Source organism: Heloderma suspectum, chromosome 6 (genome assembly GCF_057233095.1).
Source record: "Heloderma suspectum isolate Gila_16-S chromosome 6, 16-S_ref, whole genome shotgun sequence".
Classification (NCBI taxonomy): Eukaryota; Metazoa; Chordata; class Lepidosauria; order Squamata; family Helodermatidae; genus Heloderma; species Heloderma suspectum.
In genome coordinates this window covers 92070341-92097130 of record NC_139463.1, presented here as the reverse complement: position 1 = coordinate 92097130, position 26790 = coordinate 92070341, and the positions used below count along the sequence as shown (strand labels likewise).

The following is a 26790-nucleotide window of genomic DNA, read 5'->3' as shown; positions in this document are numbered from 1 at the left end:
CCCAATACTAAGACATCCCCACCTCCTAAAATGGTCAGACATGCCAACCAGCACCTGAGCATCCCTGCTTGCTTCTGAGACTGAAAAGAGAGTTCACAGAGGTTCCTCACCCTTTGATTAATTTATCTCTAGCTGGTTATTCAGGGTAATATCTGTACTGCACAAAGTAGTCAATTAAACAAAGGTGTCAGCAGGGTGCTCAGGACATGCTGGACCGGCTGTTTAGGATGTGGAGAGTTTCAGGACCGGGGTATATTACCCACAGAGACAATGGACTGGCCAATTTGAAACATAACTCTTGTGACTCCAGGGTGGGTGGTGGTTTGTATTCTGGATGGCATTGTGATTATTTCTGTAGTTACCTGGGAGCAACTTCTATTGATCAAATCAGCAGAGGAAGGATGCACACATTTTCTAGGCTTTGTAACCTTTGCCAGAGTATTCTCCTGGTCCCACCAGAGACCAATGCGGCTGCTTCTGGAACCATCACAGATGGTGAGCCAAAGGTGTGGGGTAATGGAAATTCAGATAGCAGGCATGTGATATATGTGTTCAGAGTCAGCATGTCTGAAGCTTCTCTGTGAGAGAATGTACTCATAGAATCATAGAATAGTAGGGTTGGAAGGAGCTTATAAGATCATCGAGTCCAACCCCTCATAATATACAGTATTTTAAAATTATAACTACAAATGGTCATAAAAAGATGCACAACACAGTGCAAAAAAATTACTAAGTACATAACATGTTTGTGAATCAAAATCAAAATCTCTTTCTAGTGTAATGACGGATAACTACCAGCACATCTTGGCCTTGGCATTTGCGGTGAAGGAGATCAATGACAACCCCCATCTCTTACCCAATATCACTGTGGGATTTGAGATTTATGACACCTATTCAAATCAGATGCTGGCCTATCGTGCCATGATGCAGCTTATTTCCCCGAGGAACATTCTTCTCCCCAACTACAACTGTGACATCCATGGATTCCCAAGAGCCATCATTGAGGGACTTTATGCAGGTATCTCGCACCAGATCACCACTGTTTTGGGCATCTACAAAATTCCACAGGTAAGAGGCTTGTGTGGATTGTAACCTTAACCGTTGAGCTTGCAATGCTGAGGTTAGTGCATCAATTGCACCCATTTCTGGAGATGTCTGATCACTAGGGATGTCAGAGAATTCTGCCACGGATCTCGGTGAGGCCAAATGCCAGTGTATTCGGCCCCCCGAAATCCATGGCGGAATGAAGCCCCCCACCCGCCGCTGCTAAAAGCGTGCAAAACGGGACACGTACCTGCTGCCATCCGTGCTGCTTTTCGAATGGTGGCTGCATCCGTGGCTGCCATTCGCTTCTTCATTATAGCCATGATAGGCTACATAAATACTTACATAGCCTATCACGGCTGATGCAGGGACACCATTTGCGTCACTGCGGAAACTGTGATAGGCTGCGTAAGTATTTACTTATGAAATTCTCTCTGGCCAGCCCCACTACATGGCGATTCCGCAGAACCACCAGCTGGGGCTGCCCACAGCCAGACATCCAGCCACTGGGCAGCCTGAACTGGGATGCAAATGGTGGCGGCCGTAGCCACTGCCATTTGCTTCCTTGTATTTCGCTGTGATAGGCTACGTAAATATTTACGTAGACTATCACGGCAAAAAACACACAAAAAAACAGCGAATGCAAATGGCAGTGGCTACGGCCGTCGCCATTTGAGTTCCCTTTTATTTTGGCCGTGATAGGCTGCGTAAATACTTACGCAGTCTATTATTGCAAAAGAGAGGGGCACAAATGGCATGGTGGCTGCTATTTGTGCCCATCCATCTCTTTTGCCATAATAGGCTATGTAAATATTTACGTAGCCTATCACAGCCAAAAAAAAGGGAATGCAAATGGCGGCCCCCATAGCCACCGCCATTTGCATTCACTGTGTTGTTGTTGTTTTGCCATGATAGGCTACAAAAATATTTACATAGCCTATCATGGCAAAATACAGGGACGCAAATGGCAGCGGCTACGGCTGCCTCCATTTGCGTCCCTGTTCAGGCTGCCAGCGGCCAGATGTCTGGCTGCAGGTGGCCTCAGCTGGTGGCTCCACGGAATCACAGCGGAGTGGAGCCAGCTGGAGAGAATTTTGGGGGGAGGGGCGGAGCGCCTCCCCCCTCCCATGAATGTCACCCTTCAAAAAGGTAAGTGACTTTCGTACATCCCTACTGATCAGGCCATGGCCACATACATGCCTTAGTTATATCCTATGTCTATTTCAGTAACAGATTCTATGAGGAGCTGCCTTTGAAAGTGTTCAGAAATATCAGTTGATCCAGGGTACTGTAGCCAGAAGCATCACTGGGGCTGGTTACAGGGAGGGAGCACATGACTCCCTTGTTACAGCAACTTCACTGGCTACCGGTCTGTTTCACTGGCTACTGCATTCCAGACATGATTCAAAAGTGCTGATTAGAACCTAACTGAAAGGAGATGACCTTTGAAGTCCTATACAACTTGGGAGCAGACTACATGACTTAATGCAGTTTCCCATAGAAGTCTCCCCAGGTGTTATGATCTTCCCAGAGATTCTCTTCTCTCAGTTCTACCACTCTGAGGCATGTTTGGTGGGGACACAGAAGAGGGTCTTCTCACTGGTTGCTCCCAGGATGTGGAATTCCCTGCAGATGGGGGCTAGTTTGTCTCCCTCCATCTCTGCTGTCCTTCCAGTGGCAGGAAAATATATTTTCAGTCAGCTAGTACCTTCTCATATAAACTGGTTTATTGGTGGAGTGGGTTTTATTGGGTTGGTGCTGTATTTATTTCTATTCTTGTTGTATTATTTAATTCTGTTTTTAATCTGTTTGGTTTTATGATTGTTTTAACTCAGTTTCAAACTTGGTTTCATTACTGTTAACTTCCTTGAGTGCCATCCTTAATGGAAACTGGGGTATAAATCAGTTATTTATCAACTAAATAACTGATTCACCCATTCCTTTTCTTTGCACATCTAAGTTTGTTGATTGCTGGCAACAGGCATGGATACCACCAGCCTCAGCAAAATTGGAGTACAATACTTCACTTGGGACTGACTCGTCCCTCTCAGGTGAATTCTCTCTTGGAACCATCTCAGTATGGACTTTCTGTACCAATCCATTTATCTCTGGTTCCCAGTCACCATGACTGCAGGGCATTTCCCCTACTACCCCTTTGAAAAAAATTGATCCACTTGCTGATGCTACCATCCTTCATATCACCTTTGTCTCACATTTCATCTGCTTTTCCTCAAGTTGTGCTCTGCTCTCCTCTCTTCCAACTCTATCTTCAACCACTCAAGCACATTTTGGCACTTGAGTGAACATGGAAGGCCCTTAACACAACCTGTGAAACCAAAATATTTTGTTCGTTTATTGACTGTAGGGATAGATGATGATGATGAAGACAGACAGACAGACAGACAGCTAGATCAAGCTGATGCCAGTTGGTTAAAATATCCAGGTTAAACTGTTGAAGAAATGAATTCTTCCACTGCTCATGTAACTGTCATATTCCTTCCATGAAACAAGTGCAATACTTACATTGTTAGGTATTTTTTAATGTTTTTATAAGTCATATCAATGAAGAAAGAAGTCAGTTCACAAATGAATAAAGAAATTAAAAAGTGAGGAAAAAGCAATGTAAGGAAGTGAAGAATCCAAATGGTATTTTGTAGGAATATCAGGCGTAAAATGGCACAATATAATCTTTTTTTAAAGTTCAGTTAACTTTAGGGATTAAGAACTGTCATTTGAACTACTACTGCATGCATGTGTGCTCCTCACACACTCCTATTTCATTTTGATTCTTTTTTTAAAAAATGAATATCCCACAATACCCTTTCCCCGAACTGTCTTTAGCTCTTGTACACATTTGACCCAGTGAGGATGGAGAGGAACCATGTCCGTTCCTTGTACCGGATGGTCCCCGATGATGCACATCAGCACAGGGGAGTTCTTCAATTACTGTGCCACTTCAAATGGACATGGATTGGGTTGTTTGCCGTGGATAGTGTAAATTTAGAATGGTTCATGCAGAACATGTTTCCAGTATTTTCCCAGAATGGCATTTGTTTTGCTTTCATGGAATCGTTTACCAATTTAGGTTACCTTGATGAAAAGGGAGAGTTCATGAATTGGGCACTGGGGCTTCATGGGAAAGTCATGAACAGCAAAGCCACGGTATTGGTCTTCTATGGAGATGCTCCTTCCATGCTGGCCTTAAGATGGTTGCTGAATCTATCACAAGGGGTAGATACAATACAAAAGCCAAAAGGCAAAGTGTGGATTCTGACAGCCCAGCCAGAGTTAAAATCTTATGGCAAGGAACAACGCAGTTGGAATATACGGACATTCCATGGAGCACTATCTGTTGGAGTTCACTCAGATGAACTTAAAGGTTTCCCAGAGTTTCTTCAGAGTAGAAACCCTACCAGCAATAAAGATGATGGATTTATCAGAAACTTCTGGTCACATGCATTTGACTGTGTACTCCCAGAGTCTGTTCTGGGAAACACAGGAGGGGAGAACTGCACTGGAGAAGAGATGATTGAGAGCCTTCCTAGGAATATCCTTCCAATGAGTGTAACTGGTCACAGCTATAGCATCTACAATGCTGTCTATTCTGTGGCTCACGCTCTACATATGATGTATTCATCCAAACGAAAACGCATTGAAGGAGAGAAAGAGAAAATGCAGTCATGGCAGGTAATGGCCTCAACCATCTAATGTGTTTCTCAGTTTTAAGTTAAGGGCACAGTCCTATAGAGACAGTGGGCAACTCCTGAACTTGAAGGATTCTGACTATCCTATGCAGGGTCGATGGTGCATGGAGGGGATCATCTCCTCCTTGCTGCAGTTAGGTACTCACCCTCCTCCGCCTATGGGTCCATGGGGGGGGGGTGGCGATCCGGTCCTCCTCCTGGAATCCTCCCCAGCCAGATGCGCTCTGTGGCAAGTCCATGGAGCTGCCGGCCTGCTCCGGCCACTGCTGGACTTCCAGCTGCAGCTGGCATAGTGGATCCCATTTGCATCCCAACCTTTTGCCATGATAGATTATGTAAAACTTTACATAGGCTATCACAGCAAAGAGCAGGGGTGCAAATGGCATCTGCTACGCCGGATGCCATGTGCATCCACAGATAGGCAGCAGCGGACAGCAGCGAAAGGATAGTGGCAGGTAGGATCCAGCTGGTGCAGATTCCCCCTGGTGGCAGAGGTGAGTCTTCCGTTCCACGGTGGACTCTGGGTGATACCATGTGATACGTAGCACTTATCATCCAGTACGATGTGGCCAAGGGAAATTATCATTATTCAAACAATGACAGTTGTGCCACAGCATGGGAGAGTGCAGAGCAGGAGAGGAAGAAATATACCGACACAGTAAATGGGTTACAGCTGGCCACAATTGTTCCTTCGCTACAGCTGAAATCACATTTGGTGATTTATCACGCAAGAATCCATTCAGAGTGCTGATTGAGACAATTATCCAGCTCTTATGCTAGTGAAACACATTAAGGGATGGGAGGCAGATTCAGGCCCACCACAATGCAGACCAATAGTCATCACTGCCAACCTGGGTGGGCGGTGGACATGCAAGCCCGCAATCTAGGGTAGTCCTTGAAGTGACACCCCGAGCAGAGGCACCACTAGAGTCAGACCATGGGTCCAAGTTCTGGGACCCTATGGTCCAGGGTGCCCCAAACAACAGCCCCCACATGACAATCCATGTTGTGGGTGGGGTGCCATCAGCAGTGGCGGGGATGATGGTGGCTGCTCCTCCTGCCAAGCCCCTGCTGAAGAATCTGGTTAAGTCTGAAGCACCGAGATGCAACATCTTAATGTCCCCAGCATTACTAAATTTGAGCAGCACATCAGTCGCTGATCAGAGGAGGGGGAGCTGGTGCCACTGCCTCCCCATGTATTTTCCTGGTGGAGCCCCCAAGCGAATCTCACAGTCAGAAGCAGGGCACCGACCTTGGTTACCATTGCTGTGGATTTGGATGTCAAATGCCTTGTGCATCTTCCAAAGAGCTGTGCCCAGAATGTAGGACGCTGTAAAGGAGCAACCCCATTCAGAATATATCTACAGCAAGAACAACCACCTCACCTCCATTTTTCTATGCCTATCAACAGTGTGGGCAAGAATACTTCCCAGTGCTTCAACTAGGGATGTGAGAACCCATCCCAGTTCAGGTTTTCTGGGTGTGTGTAGAAACATGGCCCCCGCTCGCCCCCCAGACCCATGCTCAGGCTGCACATGAGCTTGGAGTGTTGCCCAGGCTCACCGTGATCCTGCCCAGTGAGTGCCCACCTAATTCCCACCTTTGTTGGGTGCACAAAAAGGAGATTAAAAGGGTGTATCTAAATATGTGCAGTTTGCGGGCCAGGAAAGGTTACTATGCACAATTCTAGAGGCATTATAATTACTCTAATATTGCAGACATTACGCTTTCCTGGCCCCAAACAGTGCATATTTAAATATGCGCATTCTGTTTCTTTCCATTTTACACACACATCAAAAGCAAGAAAATGGCGGGCACTCGCCGGACGGGATTGTGGTGACTCCTGAAGAATGCGAGCAGGGTGAGAGTGGGAGTGGGCGACAGACTCCCAGACCCAGTCAGGCCCCCGCAACATCCCCAGCTTTCACTAGTGACTAACATGTGCTCCTAAGAATTTGATGAGTGCTGCACTGCAAGGGCAGGGGGGAGGGAAGGCAAAGGAGGCAGTAGCCAATGGCCTGTGCTGCCTCACTCCTTATCTCTGAAGTGTCAGTCCAGAGGGAGACTTTCCACTAGGGATGGCGGAGAATTCCGCCACGGACTTCAGTGAGAACGAATGTACTGGCATTCAGACCCCCGAAATCTGTGGCGGAATGGCCTGCTACCCCCCGCAGATTCCCCCCGGGATGAGGCTTACCTGGGGCAGATGTTCCAGATGGCGGCAGCTCCTGCGGTGGCTGTGGCTGCGGCTGGTCTTTCGACTGGCTGTCGTAGCCACCATTTGCATCCTGGTCTTTCCAGTGATAGGCTACATAAGTATTTACGTAGCCTATCATAGAAATCCAAGCTAGGGATGTCAGAGAATTTCGGTGGCGGAACGGTCTGCCCCCCCCCCGGGATGGGACTTACCTTGGGTGGATCTTCCTGGCGGCGGTGGCTCTGGCGGCGGTTCGGCGGTGGTTAGGCGGTGGTGGCTGCGGCGGCCAGTCTTCCGACTGGCTGCTGCTGCTGCCATTTCCAGTTAAAAACAAGAAAACCCCCCAAAACCATGATAGGCTATGTAAAGATTTACGTAGCCTATCACGGCTAGATTTTTAAAAAACACCATGTTAGGCTACGAAAATGTTTACGTAGCCTATCACAGCTGATTTAAAAGAAAAAAATGCACGTATGCAAATGGCAGCGCCCATTTGCGTTCCTTATTTTGGCACGTCGTAGTCTACGTAAACATTTACGTAGACTAAGATGGCAAAAATAAGGGGAACGCAAATAGAGTCCCCTTATTTTCGCCGTCTTCGTCTACGTAAATGTGTACATAGACTAAGATGTGCCAAAATAAGGATCGCAAATGGTGGTGCCCATGGGCGCCACCATTTGTGTACGCACGTGTTTTTTTTTTCTTTTAAATCAGCCGTGATAGGCTACGTAAACATTTACGTAGACGATCACGGCTGACTGCAGGGACGCAAATGTCGGCAGCTACGGCCGCCACCATTTGCGTCCCTGCTAGCCAGCGGCCAGATGTCCAGCTGCTGGCGGAACAGGCTGTCGGCTCTGCAGAATCCCTGTGGAGTGGAGCCGGCCGGCCAGAATTTCGGGGGGGAGGGACGGAGCACATCCTCCACACAGCCAGAATTTCGGGGGGAGGGACGGAGCGCCTCCCCCCCACCTCGAATCAATTTCGCTAAAAGGGAAGTGACTTTTGTACATCCCTAAAAGCAAAACAAAAACAACGGCGTACACAAATGGCGGCAGCTACGGCGGCCGCCATTTGTGTTCCCTATTTTTTGCCCTTTTAGTCTACGTAAATATTTACGTAGGCTATTTCGGTGAAAAAAAAGGAACGCAAATAGCTCCCACTACGCTATTTGCATTCCCCTTTTTTTCCGCTGTAATAGCCTACGTAAATATTTACATAGGCTAAAAAGGTGAAAAATAGGGAACGCAAATGGCGGCCTCTGTAGCCACCGCCATTTCCATACGCCGTTGTTGTTTTTTTTGCCTGCCGCGATAGGCTACATAAATACTTACGTATTTATATATATGTAAATATATGTATGAGAGCCAGTGTGGTGCAGTGGCTAGAGTGCTGGACTGGGAGCCGGGAGAGCCGGGTTCTAGTCCCCACTCGGCCATGGAAGCTCACTGGGTGACTTTGGGCCAGTCACAGACTCTCAGCCCAACCCACCTCACAGGGTTGTTGTTGTGAGGATAAAATGGATGAGGAGGATTATGTACGCCCCCTTGAGTTCCTTGGAGGAAAAAAGGCGGGATATAAATGTAATAAATAAATAAATAAATAAATGGCAGACTGGCTGGATACAAATGGCGGACACTACGGCGGACGCCATTTGCGTCCGCACCAGCCAGTCTGTGGCCGGAACTCTGGCTGCGGACGGCCCTGGCCGGTTGCTCCGCGGAGCTGCAGCGGAGCGGAGCCAGCTGGGCAGGATTCTGGGGGGAGGACCGGATCGCCTCCCCCCCATTGAGGATTCCGGGGGGAGGGACGGAGCACCTCCCCCCCACCACGAATCAATCCGCGAAAAGGTAAGTGGCTTTCGTACATCTCTAGGGATGTATGAAAGTCACTTACCTTTTCGCAGGGGTGCTTCGCGGTGGGGGGGAGGTGCTTCGCTTCTCCCCCCAAAGTTCAGGTGAGTGGGGGGAGGTGTCCCGCCTCGCCTGGCCGAAATTCAGGCCAGGGAGAAGCGCCCCGTCTCCCCGGCCGCGAAACAAAGTGTAAAGAAAAACAAACCCGTGATAGGCTACATAACGATTAACGTAGCCTATCACGGCTAGATTTCCAAAGTCAGCTGTGATAGGCTACGTAAATCGTTACATAGCCTATCACAGGTGACTTTGGAAATCTAGCCGTGATAGGCTACGTTAATCGTTACGTAGCCTATCACGGGGTTTGTTTGTTTTTTACACTTTGTAATGGCAGCGGTGGCAGCCGGTCGGAAGACCGGCTGCCGCCCCCGCCCCTGACGAAATGCCGACAAAACGCCACCGGGACCCGCCACCGGGAGGCACATTTGCCAAAGGGAAGTCCCATCCTGGGGGTGGCGGGGGGGGCGGAGAATTTCACTGCCGATTTCGGGGGGCCAAATGCATTGGTGCTCAGCCCCCCGAAGATTCGGGGAGAAATTTTCCGTCATCCCTATACATCCCTACTTTTCACCTCTGGTCTGCTCCAAAGTCCAGCCCTGGAGAAGCCAGCTGGAAAACGTGATTAGTTCTCCAGAGTGCAGGACCTGAGGTGTGTCTGAGTGGTGGACCAGCTCAGATCACCACCTTCCAATGTAAAGATAAGAAAGACAGACACAGAATGGGACCCATGGCATGTGCGCGGGTGCATGCCTGTGGGTGTGTTTATCAGTGCAAAATATTCCTTTCCTTCTTCTCTGCTTCCCTCTTTCTTTCTTTGAAATGTTCATGTTTTCCTTTTCTATCTAGCTCCACCATTTCCTGAAACATGTCTCATTTAACAACAGTGCTGGGGACATGGTTTCATTTAAGGAAAATGGAGAAATAGTTGGAGAATTGGATATTATCAACTGGGTCACATTCCCCAATCAATCCTTCATTAGAGTGAAAGTTGGAAGGATGGATCCCCAGTCTCCAACAGATCAAGCACTGAAGATTCATGAAAATGACATTGTTTGGCACCGCTCATTTAACCAGGTAGGACTTCAGTGCAGATGTCTTGGGATTTGGGAATCATACCAAGGTCAGTATTATTTATTACTATTGTTCCATTTATTACATTTATATCCCACTGTTTTTCCCCCTTGAGGAACCCAAAGCAGCATACATTATCTTCCTCTCCATTTTAGCCTCCCAACAGCAACTCTGGGAGGTGGGTTGGGCTGCGAGTCAGTGACTGGCCCAAAGTCACCCAGTGAGTGTCCATAGCCGAGTGGGGACTAGAACCCGGATCACCTGACTCCCAGTCCAACTCTCTAGCCACAGCACCACACTGGCTCTCAGTAAGTGGTGATGACTTTGAGGGATGTTGTCTCTTGTGAAATGATACATCGAAATGTTTTGTACTGAAAACCACAGTGAATGACCTCTCCTCCCCATGCCACATGTGTGTGTTTGTGTGTGTGTCCATGGATTCCATCCATTATCTACAGTGACACACTGAATATCAAGTTTAGCTCATTTGTACAACTCTGGCATTAGAAACCTCAAAAGAATTGTTCTGTCCCTGTGAGGGAAATCATGTGGAGTTTAGGGGTGGACGAAAGTCACTTACCTTTTCTCGCAGCTTGTTCGTGGTGGGGGGGAGCGCTTTGCTGCTCCCCCCGCGAAGTTCAGGCCGGAGGGGAGGCTTCCCGCCTCGCCCGGCCGAAATTCAGGCCGGGGGGGAGGCTTCCCACCTCGCCCGGCCAAAATTCAGGCCGGGGAGGAGGCTTGCCGCCTCGCCCGGCCGCGATCACAAAAGTAAAAAAAAAAAAAAAAAAAGTCCCCTGATAGGCTACGTGATGATTCACGTAGCCTATCATGGCTAGATCTGCAAAGTCAGCCGTGATAGGCTACGTGAATCGTCACGTAGCCTATCATGGGTGACTTAAAAAAAAAAAAAAGCGCGTACGCGAATGGCGGCCCCCATAGGGAGCCGCCATTCGCGTTCCTTATTTAGTTGCTGTAGTCTACGTAAATGTTTACGTAGACTACGGCAAAAATAAGGGCAACGCAAATAGCGTTCCCTTATTTTCGCCGTAGTCTACGTAAACATTTATGTAGACTACAGCGACCAAATAAGGAACGGGAATGGCAGCTCCCTATGGGGGCCGCCATTATCCGTACACACTTTTTTTTTTTTTTTTTTTTAAGTCACCCGTGATAGGCTACGTGACGATTGACGTAGCCTATCACGGCTGACTTTGCAAATCTAGCCGTGATAGGCTACATGAATCGTCACGTAGCCTATCAGGGGACTTTTTTTTTTTCTTTTATTGCAATGGCAGCGGCGGCAGCCAGTCGAAAGACCGGCTGCCGCTCCCGCCCTGCTCGAACACTGGATGAACTGCCAGCCGGACCCGCCGCCGGGAGGGACATTCGACAAAGGTAAGTCCCGTCCCGGAGGGGGTGCGGGGGGCGGGGGGGTGCGGAGGATTTCTCCCCGAAACTTGTTCGGGGGGCCGAACACTTTGGCGCTAGGCCCCCCGAAATTTCGGGGAGAAATTCTCCGCCATCCCTAGTGGAGTTAAATGAAACATCTGCAAGTGTACACACTATGAATCTTTCTTTCTTTCACTTTAAATCTCCAGGAATCTGTGGTCTTCACAGGAGCCATAACACCTCATATCATTAGTGTGCTTGGCATGCAAAAGTGGATCCCTGATATCATGCAATGCTAGGCTTCACATAGACACAATGGATCCCATTGCTTTTACTCCATTTGTCACAGTTAGAAAACTGCTCGCCATGCTCAGGAAACAAGCAACCATTTCAGTATACCATAGTACAGGGCAACTTGTAGTATGTTTAGGTAATTTGGGAAGAATTTGTTTTTGTTTTTTAAGGAATAAATACATACAAACATTTTCCTGAACTCTCCGAATTGCAGTCCCATGCTTCTGAAGATTAACATTCTCCTCTTTCAATTGAGGGAATAGGCCCAACCCCTTTCGATGTGCAATGACAAGTGTCGCCCTGGTTATCAGAAGAAAAAGAAGGAGGGGGAGCCATTCTGCTGCTACGACTGCATTCCATGTCAGGAAGGGAAGATATCGGATAAGCATGGTGAGAGTTGTAGCATGCAGAGATGTGAACCAGATGAGGAATTGGAGAACCAGGGATGCTTGAGCTCACTCAGAGATTCTGAACTTAATTTCCAAACATGGTTTGGCTTCTTCCTATTTTTGTTTGTGTTTCAGTTTGTTTGAATGGAGAAAGTGCCCACTTGTCTAATGTTGGGCATTTTTAAAGTTGTGTATTCTTAAAAGAGAAAATGTTCCACATGTGAATAGAACTGTGTGAATTTGAGAACATTGTTGGAGAACATGCGGTCCCATTCATGTTTCTTGTGAACATGGCACTTCAGAGTGATTTGTGAACTGAACTGAAATTCTAATAATCCCCCAAACATATTGCTTTTACTTTGGAGAAAGATCCAAGCATTTGTGGAGTTCACTGGGGCATTACTATTGCATTGAAATCTGATTTGTGATTCCCTAGGGGGGTGTGTGTGTGTGTGTGTGTGTGTAGATGACATCTGTCTGTCTTAAGGCAATTGTATGACAGAAGTAGGGCACCACAATTCTTTGCCCAGTGAGAGACTGCCTGCTGTTCCATGTTGATAAAGAGGATGAAGCCATATGATTGGCATACATTTGGTCAAAATCCCCTGATATCATGACACATGGTTGTTTTATCACTAACAAACATAAAGAATGCAGAAATGAATCAAGGAAATAAACATATATAATGCTAACCACATGAGAATCCACCACCTCAACTGTCATGGCAAAACTAGGGATATACGAAAGTCACTTACCTTTCACGGATTATGTTGATGGGGGGGTGCTCCGTCCCTCCCCCCAGAATCCTGGATGGGGGGGAGGTGCTCCGTTCCTCCCCCCCCCGGAATTCTGGCCAGCCGGCTGTGCTCCGCAGGGATTCTGCGGAGCCGCCGGCCCGCTCTGCAAGCAGCCGGGCATCGGGCCACTGGCTAGCAGGGACGCAAATGGCGGCGGCCATAGCCACCGCCGTTTGCGTCCCTGCAGTCAGCCATGATAGGCTATGTAAATGTTTATGTAGCCTATCATGGCTGACTTAAAACAACAACAACAACAACAACGCACATATGCAAATGGCGGCGGCCACGGCTGCCGCCATTTGCGTGCGTGCGTTTTTTTGTGTTTTTTTTTAAGTCAGCCGTGATAGGCTATGTAAACATTTACGTAGCCTATCACGTTTTTTTTTTAAACCTAGCCGTGATAGGTTACGTAAATCTTTACGTAGCCTATCATGTCTATTTTTTTTTTTTTAAACTGGAAATGGCGGCGGTGGCAGCCGGTCGGAAGACCGGCCACCGCCGCCGTACCGCTGCCGTACCACTTCCAAACTGCTACTGAACCGCTGCCGAACCGCCGCCGGAGCCGCCGCCGGAGCCGCCGCTGGAGCCGCTGCCGCCAGGAAGATCTGCCCCAGGTAAGTCTCGTCCCAGGGGGGGCGGGAGGGCAGACTGTTCCGCCACCTATTTCGGGGGGCCGAATGCGCTGGCATTCGTCCTCCCTGAGATCCCTGGTGGAATTATCTGACATCTCTACGCAAAACTAGCTGGTTGTACAACACAATGAGGCCACGTCTGTTGGGAAAATAAGAAGCTCACCACACACTAACCAAGGGACAAGAAAGGATAGGAGAGAGAGAGATGTGTGATATAGATAGGTGACAGGTAGATGGAGAGAGAGAGAGAGAGAGAGAGAGAGAGAGAGAGAGAGAGAGATGATAGATGATTCAGGGAAGCTGCAATGTTCAAGTAAGGCAAATAGGGCTCCTAGGTGAAGTTCATGCCAAAATGCTTAATTCATCACCCTTGAGAACACATATACCCTATGGAATCAATATCAGAAAAAAGTTCTGTGCTCTCATCATGTGTCAATGTTAGGGTCAACTATTCCCAAACATGAACACAGAATATAATACCTTTATATTAAAAGGTATCTTACTAATTCCTCTGTTCAAGAGGAAGTAGTAAGATCTTTCTGGATGCATTCCTTATTACAATTGCTTAATTAAAAATGAAAAAAAAAACCTTAAGTAGCTTTACAATATGATACCTTCTATGACTGATACACATTCTCCCCTCCTCCTTTTTTTAGACATAGATGACTGTTTTCCATGTCCAGCTGACCAGTATCCAAATAAAGAGAAAAACTTATGCATTCCAAAGATTGTAACCTTCTTGACTTATGAAGAACCTTTGGGGACCAGTTTAACCATTGGTGCTCTTTTCTTTTCTTTGATCACCCTTCTGGTGCTAGGGACGTTTATGAAGCACCACAACACTGCTATTGTCAAGGCCAACAACAGGAACATCACCTACATTCTCCTTCTCTCCCTCCTGCTTTGCTTCCTTTGTGCAGTGCTATTCATCGGCCAACCACAGAAGTTGACATGTCTTCTTCGTCAAACTATCTTTGGCATCATCTTCTCAGTGGCGCTTTCTTCTGTGTTGGCAAAAACCATCACCGTGGTTCTGGCTTTCCTAGCCACCAAACCAGGATCAAGAATGAGGAAGTGGGTGGGGAAAGGCCTGGCCAACTCCATTGTTCTTTCCTGCTCCCTTATTCAAGTAGGCCTCTGTACTGGGTGGTTGTCAACTTCACCTCCATTCCCAGATGTCGACATGCACTCAGGAACAGATGAAATTGTGCTAGAATGTAATGAGGGCTCTGTGACTATGTTTTACTGTGTCCTGGGCTACATGGGCTTCTTGGGCCTTGCCAGCTTCTCTGTGGCTTTCCTCTCCAGGAAGTTACCCGATACTTTCAATGAAGCCAAGTTTATTACTTTCAGCATGTTGGTCTTTTGCAGTGTTTGGTTATCCTTTGTCCCAGTCTACCTGAGTACCAAGGGAAAATACATGGCAGCTGTGGAAATCTTCTCAATCTTTGCTTCCAGCGCTGGGTTGCTGAGCTGCATCTTTTTCCCCAAGTGGTACATTATTGTCCTGAAGTCTGAGCTGAACAATAGGGAACAGCTGATGAGGAGAAATGTTTTCAGAAAGTAAGGGTGCAAGAACGGAAGAATTTAAAATAATGACAGAGTGGAAGTACTGGAAAATAATGCAGAAATTCAATTGTAACTAATGGAGCTAGAACATGAGTAGAATGCCTTAGCTTGTTTTGACCTTAAAGTCAAGGAATACTCGTTACATTTTAGAGGCATTGCAGAAAGTTATAGCAGCGCAGAACCTGACCTCAGAACGGAATTGGTAAAGACTATAGCAGCCTCTCTTTTTTTTAATCTATATTTATTTTATTTTGTACAAATGAAATAAACAATACCAACAACATAGTCAAAATCTATGTTATAAAACATAGTTTCCAACACTACAGTATTCTGGGGAAGAAAAAATTAAGGAGGAAAGCAAAAGAAAAGGAGAAAGAAAGAAAGAAAGAAAGAGGGACAAAAGATTATCTCTAAGCTTCAATGAAAGCAAACCAAATATCCAAATAAATGTCGAATTGCAAATTATACCTATACAGCACTCTTCCAAATGTTGCAGGTATTATTAAATCTTCAATCTGCTGCTCCATAAACTGTGAGCCTTATCGTTCAATGTTATAACCTCAGTCTTATAGCAAATAAATGGGAGCAAACCATCCCTTTCCATTAACCATAAGTTACCATTCCATTGACACATATTAGTAAATTAAAAGTTTAACCAACAAGAAATAATAATCATAATCCCATAATAATGATAGTAATACTAATATTAATGATAATTAAAAAGGAGGAGAAAAAGAAATTTAAGAAATGGATAAAAAATAAATAGTAAAAAATGAAAACAAACCATTTATTTATTTTAAGTAATATCATACCTAAAAATATACTTATATGTATACACCGACATACACACATGCAATATAACACACGAAGGTGAAAGAAAACAAAAATATGCAAACATTTAGTCTGCCAAACGTCCCAGACATCCTATCAGCTAATCCCCAAACAAGACTTCTGAGGAACAGTAAAAATGGCTAACTTCCAACTCAGGAGGCTAAGAAAGTTCACTCCCTTGTTTTAATGTTAACACCAATAAGAAATGATTTGGCCACTTCAGGATTTAAAAACATTTTCATCTGGCCTTCAAAAAGAATACAAAATGTAGCAGGATATTTAATATGATATTGCAGGATATTTTGCTTTGCCAGACTTCTTGCCTTCTTCTGTCAGCAATTATTTCATTCATTCATTCATTCATTTCATTTCATTTCATTTCATTTCTATACCATCCAATAGCCAGAGCTCTCTGGGCAGTTCACAAAAATTAAAGCCAAAGAGCACACAATAAAACAATACAAAATATATGAAACATTAAAACCACAGTAAGCAGTACAACCAGAATGGAACCTAGCAGCAATGCAGGGATTTAAAATACAGATTTAAAACAGCAAAGCTAAAAGTCTAAAGAGCTAAAATATTAAAATGCATGGGAAAATAAAAAGGTCTTCACCTGGCACCAAAAATAATACAATGTAGGTGCCAGGCAAACCTCACTAGGGAGCTCATTCCACAGTCGGGTGCCACAGCAGAGAAAGTCCTCCTCCTAGTAGCCACCCACCTCACTTCCTTTGGCAGGGGCTCATGGAGAAGGGCTTCTGAAGACGATCTTAGGGTCTGGGCAGGCATATATGGGAGGAGATGATCCTTCAGAGAACCTGGCTCCAAGCCGTTAAGGGCTTTGAATGTTAACACCAGCACTTTGAATCGGGCCCGGAAATGGACTGGCAGCCAGTGCAGCTGGAAAAGTACTGGCATAGTATGAGCTCATTGGCCAGTCCCTGTTAACAGTCTTGCTGCCCTATTTTGGACCAGCTGAAGTTTCCGGACCATTTTCAAAGGCAGCCCCACGTATAACGCACTGCAGTAATCCAGACGAGAAGTTATCAGAGCATGGATAACTGTAGCTAGGCTATCTCTGTCCAGATAAGGGTGTAGTTGGTATACCAGCCTAAGCTGATAAAAAGTGCTCCGTGCCACTGAGTTCACCTGTGGCTCAAGTGACAGTTCTGGATCCAGGAGCACCTGCAAACTATGAACATAATCCTTTAGGGGGAGTGCAACCCCCTCCAGAACAGGTTGAATATCACCTAGCCGGGCAGATGAACCACCTGCTAACAGTACCTCTGTTTTGTGTGGATTGAGACCTGGCTTCAGACCCAGTTATGGGACAGAAACAGCTTTGGTCACCTTGGTGGACCTATGCCAGGAACTAGACAGGGGGAGTGTGTCCCTGTTGGTTCTGCTGGACCTCTCAGTGGCTTTCAATACCATCAACCATGGTATCCTTCTGGGCTGCCTCGCTGGGATGGGACTTGGAGGCACTGTTTTACAGTGGCTCAATTTCTTCTTGGAGGGGCGGACCTAGAAGGTGGTGCTGGGGGACTCCTGTTCGACTCCTTGGCCATTGGCTTGTGGGGTCCCCCAGGGTTCTGTTTTGTCCCCCATGCTATTTAACATATACATGAAACCACTGGGGGAGGTTGTCCGGAGTTTTGGGGTTTGGTGTCACTAGTACGCTGATGACACCCAACTCTACTTTTCCTTTCCATCTAATTCCAAGGAAGCTGTTGGGGTGCTGAACCAGTGTCCATCGGCAGTAATGGACTGGATGAGGGCAAACTAATTGAAGCTTAATCCAGACAAGACAGAGGTGCTCCTGGTCAGTCGAAAGGTAGATCAGGGAATAGGGATACAGCTTGTGCTGGATGGGGTTACACTCCCCCTGAAGACACAGGTTCACAGCTTGGGTATACTTCTCGATTCAGCCCTGGATGCCCAGTATTCAGCAGTGGCCAGGAGTGCATTTGCACAGTTAAAGCTAGTGAGCCAGCGGCGCCCGTTCCTTGAGATGTCTGAATTGGCCACAGTGACACTCACTTTAGTTACATCCCGTTTGGATTATAATCATAATAATACTAGAGTTTCAGTTTATTGGCCCTCATCCAGTCCATTACTGTGCCCAGGCCCTGATTCAGAACAACCACTGCCTCACCTGGGTTTGATGAGAAAGAGAGGTAGAGCTGAGTGTCATCCGCATATTGATGGCACCTCAGCCCACACCTCCGGATAACCTCCACCAGCAGTTTCATGTAGATGTTAAACAGCATGGGGGATAAAATAGAGCCCTGTGGAACCCCATGGCACAATTGCCATGGCACAGAGCAGTACCACCTTCTGGAGTCAGCCATCCAAGTAGGAGCAGAATCACTGCAGTGCGGTGCCTCCAACTCCCAACCTAGACAACCTATCCAGAAGGATACCATGGTCAATGGTATCGAAAGCCGGTGACAGGTCCAGGAGAATAAACAGGGTCACACTCCCCCTGTCCCTCTCCCGGCAAAGGTCATTCCACAGGGCGACCAAGGCAGTTTCCATTCCAAAACCAGGCCTGAAGCCTGATTGAAATGGATCTAGATAATCCGTTTCATTCAAGAGTGCCTGGAGCTGTCCTGCAACCACCTGCTCAAGCACGTTGCCCAGGAAAGGGATGTTGAACACTGGCCTATAATTGTTAACATCCTCCAGGTCCAGGTTAGGCTTTTTCAGGAGTGGTCTGATTGCCGCCTCTTATAAAGAGGCCAGGAGCACTCCCTCAGACTGAGCACGAGATTTCCTCCACCTGCGTTCTAGCCATCCCCCCTCTTGCTTCATTGCCCTCAGCTCAGGGGTATACCAAGGAGCTGGCCAGGCTCTGCTCAGAGGGAGAGGGCACTTGGGCATGATCATGTCAACCGCCCAAGTCATCTCTGCATTCCACAGAGTGACCTGGGCTTTGACAGGAGCACCAGCCATACCTGCAGGAAAATCCCCCAGAGCCCTCTGGAATCTATCAGAATCCATTAGCCCCTGGGGGTGGACCATTTTAATAGGTTCCCCACCCACCCTTGCAGAGGGGGAAGGCTGCCAAGAGTCTAATCCTCAACAGGAAGTGATCTGACCATTACAACGGGACAGATGTTAATTCCTCCACTTTCAGATCACCATCCTCCTGCCCAGTCGAGAAAACCAGATCAAGCTTGTGTCCTTTTATATGCGTTGGGCCAATGACATGTTGGGATAGCCCCATGGTGGTCATGGCGGCCATGAAGTCCTGAGCCGCCCCGGATACAGCGGCCTTGGCATGGAAGTTGAGATCCCCCAGGACCATCATCCTAGGAGTCCTCAACACCAAGTCCGAGACCACCTCTGTCAGCTTAGGAAATGAGTCTGATGGGCAGCGGGGTGACCAGCACACCAACAGAATCCCTAATCTGTCCCGGGTACTCAACACAAGCTACAAACACTTAAGATCTGCACTCGAATGAGCAGGAAGCCTAGAGAGGGAGATTGAATTCCTATAGACTATGGCACCACCCCTCCCCAACCCTCGAGTTGATGTTGGTGCTGTACTGAGTACTCAGGAGGGCACAGCTGGGACTCCTCCCAGTTCCCCCACCTAGGTCTCAGTAATACATACCAGGTCAGCCCCCTCATCCACAATCAAATCATGGATGAGGGAGATTTTATTTTGGGCCGACCTGGCATTCCACAGCAGCAGCACCAGGCCCGAGGGCAGACTGGTAAGGCTGCCAGGAAACATCTGGTTGGGGGAAGAACCAGAACAGGGGACAGCTGTAAGGTGTCTAGCCCCACTTCTCCTCAGCTGGCCTGTTAATCCCCCATGCCATACCTCCCCCTGCCCGTGACCACAGTTATGGTGGCACCTCCCCAACCCCCTGAGTTGCGTGAAGGACTTCCCAGGCACATATTAAAATATTAAGATGTAAAACATAAAATAGTATAAAAAATATAAAAGAGAGCAGCAGGTAAAAAGGAGCAGGTAAAATCTGTGTTTGCCCCATCCTTTCAGATCTTTACAGCTGCTGCCCTCTGCTGCTGCTATTTGCTGCTGGTATCTCTGGCTGCTGATGTCTCTGCAGGTGGAGGGTAGATCTTCATATGCTCCCCCATGTATATCCAAGTAGCGTTGCACTTGGCGCGACACTGAGGTGCTGCCTCTGGCAGCCCTGCCTAAGTACCTGTTGTTTGGCGGGGCAGAAGCAGGCTCAGAGTCCACCCGGTGCAGCTGGCTGGTCCTCCTTCCCACAGCTCCTTCCTCCTACAGTTTCTTTAGTATAATCAGGAAAGAGCATAATCTGGTCATTTGCTGGTCCCCATTGAGGTTATTTTATACAACAAAACACACAACTGAAAAAGAAAAGAGAAGAGAAGGTACAAAATATTCTAAAACACATAAAGGACAAAGAAGAATTCCTAAAGAACAAAACGGGAAAGGCAAGTGTCTTCCGACAGATTAAATTACTCCAACAACAATTGTCGATGTTAACAGTTCAGGATATGCAAAAAAAATTAAACTTTGTAAAACAAAGAAATTTTGAACTTGCTAATAAACCAGGAAGATAGTTGGCCTATAAACGTAGAAAGGAAAAAGAAAAGAACACAATTGTGAAAATAAGGGAAAGTGGATTAGAATTAACTGATAATGTGGCAATTCAGAAAGTCTTTCATCGATATTATTGAAATTTGTATAAAGGACATGATATCTCCCCAGAATTCGTAGATAAATATATTCATAAACAAAATTTACCAAAAATTACTAAGGAACAAAAACCAATGATGAATGGCTCAATAACAGCAAATGAAATGGTGGAAGCAATAAAAAAAAATTAAACTGGGAAAAACTCCATGACCAGATGGAATATCAGGATTATATTATAAGAAGGGTGAAGAAGAAATGTTACAACCATTGAAAAATATGATGAACAGTATTTTAGAAAAGGGGGAGATGCTGGGAACATGGAAAACCACATATATAACATGAATACCTAAAGAAAAACAGGATTTAACCTCAACAAAAAACTACAGACCAATCTCATCATTAAACAATGGCTAGAAGATATTTGCAACGATTTTGGCAGAACGGCTCAAGAAAATATTGCAGAAGTTTGTATATGAGGAGCAAAGTGGTTTCTTACCAAGGAGACAGATGAGAGATAATGGAAGAATGGTCTTGAATGTGGTGGAATATTTGGAAAAACACCCAGAAAAACAAGCAGCTCTGATCTTTTTAGATGGAGAGAAAGCATTAGATAATCTCAATTGGAAATTTTTAAGTAAGACTTAAGAAGAACTGGACTTTGGAGAAAACTTTACAAAATGGGTGAAATTGGTATATACCGATCAAAAGGCTCAAATAATTATAAATGGGGATTTGACTAGGGATGGCGGAGAATTTCTCTACGAATCTCGGGGAGGCCGAATGCCAGCGCATTCAGCCCCCCGAAATTGTTGGTGAAATTCTCCGCCACCCCCCCGCCACCCCCCCCGGGATGGGACTTACCTCCCTCGAATGTCCCTCTCGGCGGCGGGTCCCGGCGGGAGTTCGGCGGCATTTCGTCAGGGGCGGGGGCGGTGGCCAGTCTTCCGACCGGCTGCCACCACCGCCATTACAAAATAAAGTAAAAAAAACCCCACACACCCGTGATAGGCTACGTAACGATTAACGTAGCCTATCACGGCTAGATTTCCAAAGTCAGCCGTGATAGGCTACGTAAATCGTTACGTAGCCTATCACGGGCGACTTTGGGGGGAAAAAAAAAGTGCGTACGCAAATGGCGGCGCCCATGGGTGCCGCCATTTGCATGCCTTATTTGGTCCCGGTAGTCTACGTAAAGATTTACGTAGACTACGGCAAAAATAACGGCAACACTATTTGCGTTGCCCTTATTTTCACCGTAGTCTACGTAAATCTTTATGTAAACTACCGGGACCAAATAAGGAATGCAAATGGCAGCACCCATGGGCGCCACCATTTGTGTACACCCTTTTTTCCCCCCCAAAGTCACCCGTGATAGGCTACGTAATGATTAACGTAGCCTATCATGGCTGCCTTTGGAAATCTAGCCATGATAGGCTACGTTAGTCATTACGTAGCCTATCACAGGTGTGGTTGTTTTTCTTTACTTTTTCTTTCGTGGCCGGGGAGACGGGGCGCTTCTCCCTGGCCTGAATTTCGGCAGGGTGAGGCGGGGCACCTCCCCCCCTGGCCTGAACTTTGGGAGGAGAACCGAAGCGCCTCCCCCCCACCACGAAGCAAGATGTGGGATCAGGTAAGTCCCTTTCATACATCCCTAGATTTGACTAAACTTTGTGAGATACAAAGAGGAACAAGACAAGGTTGCCCATTGTCACCACTACTGGCTGGCTTCCAAATTCAAAGGGAAGTAAAATATTGGCGAGTCTTTTTGACAAATATGAATTATATTCTTCTTCAAAATAACTATGTTAAAGTGTGGAATGAAATTAAACGAGACCTATCAAAATGGGGGAAATTACAGCTATCACTTTTGGGAAGAATTGCAATGATCAAAATGAATATATTACCTAGAATGTTATTTTTGTTTCTAATGATACCCATTATTACTTTGGATTTACCTTTTAAGCAGTGGCAGAGAGATATAATGAAGTTTATTTGGCAAGCAAAAAACTAGGAATGTACGAAAGTCACTTACCTTTTTGAAGGGTGACATTCGTGGTGGGAGTGAGGTGCTCTTTCCCTTCCCCCTGAAATGCTCTCTGGGCACCTCTGCTCCATGGAGATTCAGTGGAGCCACCAGCCAGGGCCTCCCGCAGCTGGCCATCCGGCCACTGGGCAGCCTGCAGGGATGAAAATGGCGGCTGCTGTAGCTGCCACCATTTGCCACCCTGTATTTTGCTGTGATAGGCTACGTAAATATTTACATAGCCTATCACAGCAAAAAAAAAACAACAACCAGCGAACGCAAATGGCAGCGGCTACGGCGGCCGCCATTTGCGTTCCTTTTTTTTTTGCCGTTTTACCCTACGTAAATATTTGCGTAGGCTATTACGGCAAAAAAAAAGGAACGCAAATGGCGTAGTGGCTGCCATTTGTGTTCCTTTTTTTTTTGCCGTAATAGCCTACGTAAATATTTACATAGGCTAAAATGGCAAAAAAAAAAGGGAACGCAAATGGAGGCCGCCGTAGCCGCCGCCATTTGCATTCCCTTAGTTTTGCCGTGATAGGCTACGTAAATACTAACGTAGCCTATCATGGCTTCTGCAGGGACGCAAATGGCGTCCCTGCATTAGTTGCGTGATAGGCTAGGTAAGGATTTGTGTAGCCTATTACGGCTATATGGAAGAAGCGAGTCGATGTGGATGGCAGCAGGGAGGTGCTCCGTTCCAGGCCCATTTTGCAGGGTGGGGGGGCAGGGGTGCTTCATTCCGCCACGGATTTTGGGGGGCCGAATGCACTGGCATTTGGCCTCACCGAGATCCGTGGCAGAATTCTCTGACATCCCTACAAAAAACGCAAGAGTTTAAAAAAATAAATTTACAAGATGCAAAGGAAAGAGGTGGCTTGGGATTACCAGATTTGAAAACCTATTTTTCTGTTTGCTGCTTGATGTGGATGAAGGAATGGGTAGGGATGGCGGAGAATTTCCCCCCGAAACTTCGGGGGGCCGAGCACCAACGTGTTCGGCCCCCCAAACAAGTTTCGGGGAGAAATCCTCCATACCCCCCCCACCCCGCACCCCCCCCGGGACGGGACTTACCTTCGCCGAATGTCCCTCCCGGCAGCAGGTCCGGCCAGCGGTTCGGCGGGTGTTCGAGCGGGGCGGGAGGGGCAGCCGGTCTTTTGACCGGCTGCTGCCGCCGCCATTCCAATCAAAGAAAAAAAAACAAAACGTCCCCTGATAGTCTACGTGACGATTCACGTAGCCTATCATGGCTAGATTTGCAAAGTCAGCCGTGATAGGCTACGTCAATCGTCACGTAGCCTATCACGGGTGACTTAAAAAAAAAAAAAAGTGTGTACGGATAATGGCGGCCCCCATAGGGAGCCGCCATTCCCGTTCCTTATTTGGTCTCTGTAGTCTACGTAAATGTTTACGCCGTAGTCTACGTAAACATTTACGTAGACTACAGCAACTAAATAAGGAACGCGAATGGCGGCTCCCTATGGGGGCCGGCATTCACGTACGTGCTTTTTTTTTTTAAAGTCACCCGTGATAGGCTACGTGACGATTGACGTAGACTATCACAGCTGACTTTGCAGATCTAGCCATGATAGGCTACGCGAATCATCACGTAGCCTATCAGGGGGCGTTTTGTTTTTTGTTTTTTTACTTTCGCGTTCGCGGCCGGGTGAGGCGAGGCGCCTCCTCCCCGGCCTGAATTTCGGCCGGGCGAGGCGGGAAGCCTCCCCCCCGGCCTGAATTTTGGCCGGGCGAGGCGGGAAGCCTCCCCCACCGGCCTGAACTTCGTGGGGGGAGCAGCGAAGTGCCTCCCCCCCACCGCGAACAAGCTGCGAGAAAAGGTAAGTGACTTTCATCCACCCCTAGGAATGGGTGATGTTGGGAAATAGAAGACTTTTAGAACTAGAAGCAAATTAATTGAGATGTGGGTGGCATGTTTATTTGTGGTATGATAAAACAAAATGAATGTAGATTTTAACAATCATTATATAAGACAGGCTGTACCGTCATCTCCTGCTGCCTTGTTATTAGCAATGCTTCTGAAGGCCCATTCAACCTCACTCTTCAGGATGTCTGGCTCTAGCTCACTGACGACACCGACAAATCTATCCCCGATATTATCATCCTTCCTATACAGATCTTCCATATATTCTTGCCACCTTTTCTTGATCTCTTCTGCTTCTGTTAGGTCCTTGCCATCTTGGTTTTGATCTGACCCATTTTTCCCTGGAATTTACCTCCGATTTTCTAATTTTCTGGAAGAGGTCTCTTGTCCTTCCTATTCTATTACCTTCTTCCACTTCTGCGCATTGCTTGTTTAAAATAATTCCTTATGTCTTCTGGCTAACCTCTGGAATTTTGCATTTAATTGGGCATATCTCCCCCTTTTACTGTTGCCTTTTGCTTTCCTTCTTTCTTGAGCTGCTTCCAGTGTCTCAGCAGACAGCCAACTTGCCTTCTTGGTTTTCTTTTTCGTTGGGACGTTTTTTGTTGCCGCCTCCTGAACAATGTTGAGAACTTCTGTCCATAGTTCTTCCAGGACCCTGTCTACTAAATCCAGTCCCTTAAATCTATTCTTCACCTCCATGGCATATTCATTAGGAAGAATAGTGAGCTCATATCTAACTGATTTGTGGGTCTTCCCTATTCTCTTTAGTCTGATTCTAAATTGTGCAATAAGAAGTTCATGATCTGAACTACAATCAGCTCCAGGTCTTGTTTTTACCAACTGCATAGATGTCTGCCACCTTTGGCTACAAAGGATGTAGTCAATCTGATTTCGGTGGTGACCATCTGGTGAAGTCCATGTATAAAGTTGTCTCTTAGGTTGTTGGAAGAGAGTGTTTGTTATGCACAGTGAGTTGTCTTGGCAAAATTATATCAGCCTATGTCCTGCTTCATTTTGTTCTCCCCAACCATGCTTGCCTGTAATTCCAGGTGTTGTTTGACTACCCACCTTAGCATTCCAGTCTCCTGTAATGAAAATAACATCTTTGTTTGGTGTACTATCCAGTAGGTGCTGCAGATCCTCATAGAACTGATCTGCTTCTGCTTCTTCAGCATCTATGGTTGGGGCGTATATTTGGATCACTGTGATGTGAAATGGCTTACCCTGAATTCGAATTGAGATCATTCTATCATTGTTTGGATTGTATGCAAGCATTGCTTTAGCCACATCATTATTAATTATGAAGGCTACTCCATGCCTTCTGTGGTCCTCTTGTCCACAGTAGTAGATCTGGTGGTCATTTGATGTGAAGTGGCCCATTCCAGCGCATTTCAGTTCACTGACACCCAAAATGTCTATATTTAATCTTGACATCTCCCCAATAACCACATCCAATTTGCCCTGGCTCAGAGATCTTACATTCCAGGTTCCTATGGTGTGTTATACATAAATAATTATATTTATTTATATTTATATACATAAATATAATTATTTAGAAGGCTTTAAACTCCATTACACAGGAACTTCAAATCCCATTCCACTTAAAAATTATACCTATAACATTGGGAATATTACAGTTCAATGCAGTATAAATAATCAACTTTACATTTCAATATCATTTCATCAGTCTTATAGCAAGGAAGCGGGCCTACAATTCATTTTCAGAAACCATATGTTGCCCTTCAGCTAACATATAATATTAAAGATTAACAATTTAACCAGCCAAAAATCTTACTAACCAATAATAATAGTAATAGTAATTAAAAAGAAAGGATATTTAAAAGGATTAATAATAATACTAACAAATCACTAATACATTTTATAATATTATATGATAATACATCTTAAAATCCACTTTACAACAATCACTAATCTATTTTGTACTAGATATATAAATGAGTGTGCACATTTCTATATACCCTCAGACAGTAAATTTAAGTACAGTACATCATATCCATTTTAAAAAGAAAGGGATTTAACAAAAAGAGAGAAAAAGTAAAGAAAAAAATGAGAGAAGATAAACACAAAGAACGGATATATATCTGAGTAATTATCTCTGGCCTAGCCTGAATCTTCCAGACTAAACATAGCCAATTAGCAAAACATGTTTGTAGATTCCAGTTCATGGTGGTGGAGCAAAAATCTCACACAATTTTCCATTTAGCCACGCCTCCGCCATTTCATGATTTAGAAACTTCTTCATCTGGCCTTCAGAAAAAATGCAAAATGTAGCAGGATATTTTAAGTGATATTGTATGTTCATCTGTTTTGCCAGATTTTTCACGTTGGTAAATTGCCTTCTTTTATCAGCAACCTCTTTGGTGTAATCCAGAAATGGCATAATTTT

At 46.1% G+C, this 26790-nt stretch overlaps 1 protein-coding gene across 1 annotated transcript; it reads left to right on the top strand.

The window, feature by feature from the left end:
• The first annotated feature begins 776 nt into the window (after positions 1–776).
• LOC146341829 (vomeronasal type-2 receptor 26-like) lies at positions 777–15275 on the top strand. The gene is made up of 5 exons (XM_084805215.1): positions 777–1068; positions 4130–4731; positions 9705–9932; positions 11876–12002; positions 14087–15275. The coding sequence occupies exons 2-5, from the start codon at positions 4156–4158 to the stop codon at positions 14995–14997; spliced, it is 1842 nt and encodes a 613-aa protein (XP_084661341.1). The 5' UTR covers positions 777–1068; positions 4130–4155; the 3' UTR covers positions 14998–15275.
• Positions 15276–26790: the final 11515 nt, after the last annotated feature.

Coding starts and splice junctions, on each gene's coding strand:
- LOC146341829 (XM_084805215.1), top strand. CDS start 4,156: ATGAATTGGGCACTGGGGCTTCATGGGAAAGTCATGAACAGCAAAGCC. Junction 4,732..9,704: donor AGAAAATGCAGTCATGGCAG/GTAATGGCCTCA, acceptor TTTTCTATCTAG/CTCCACCATTTCCTGAAACA. Junction 12,003..14,086: donor GAAGATATCGGATAAGCATG/GTGAGAGTTGTA, acceptor TCCTTTTTTTAG/ACATAGATGACTGTTTTCCA.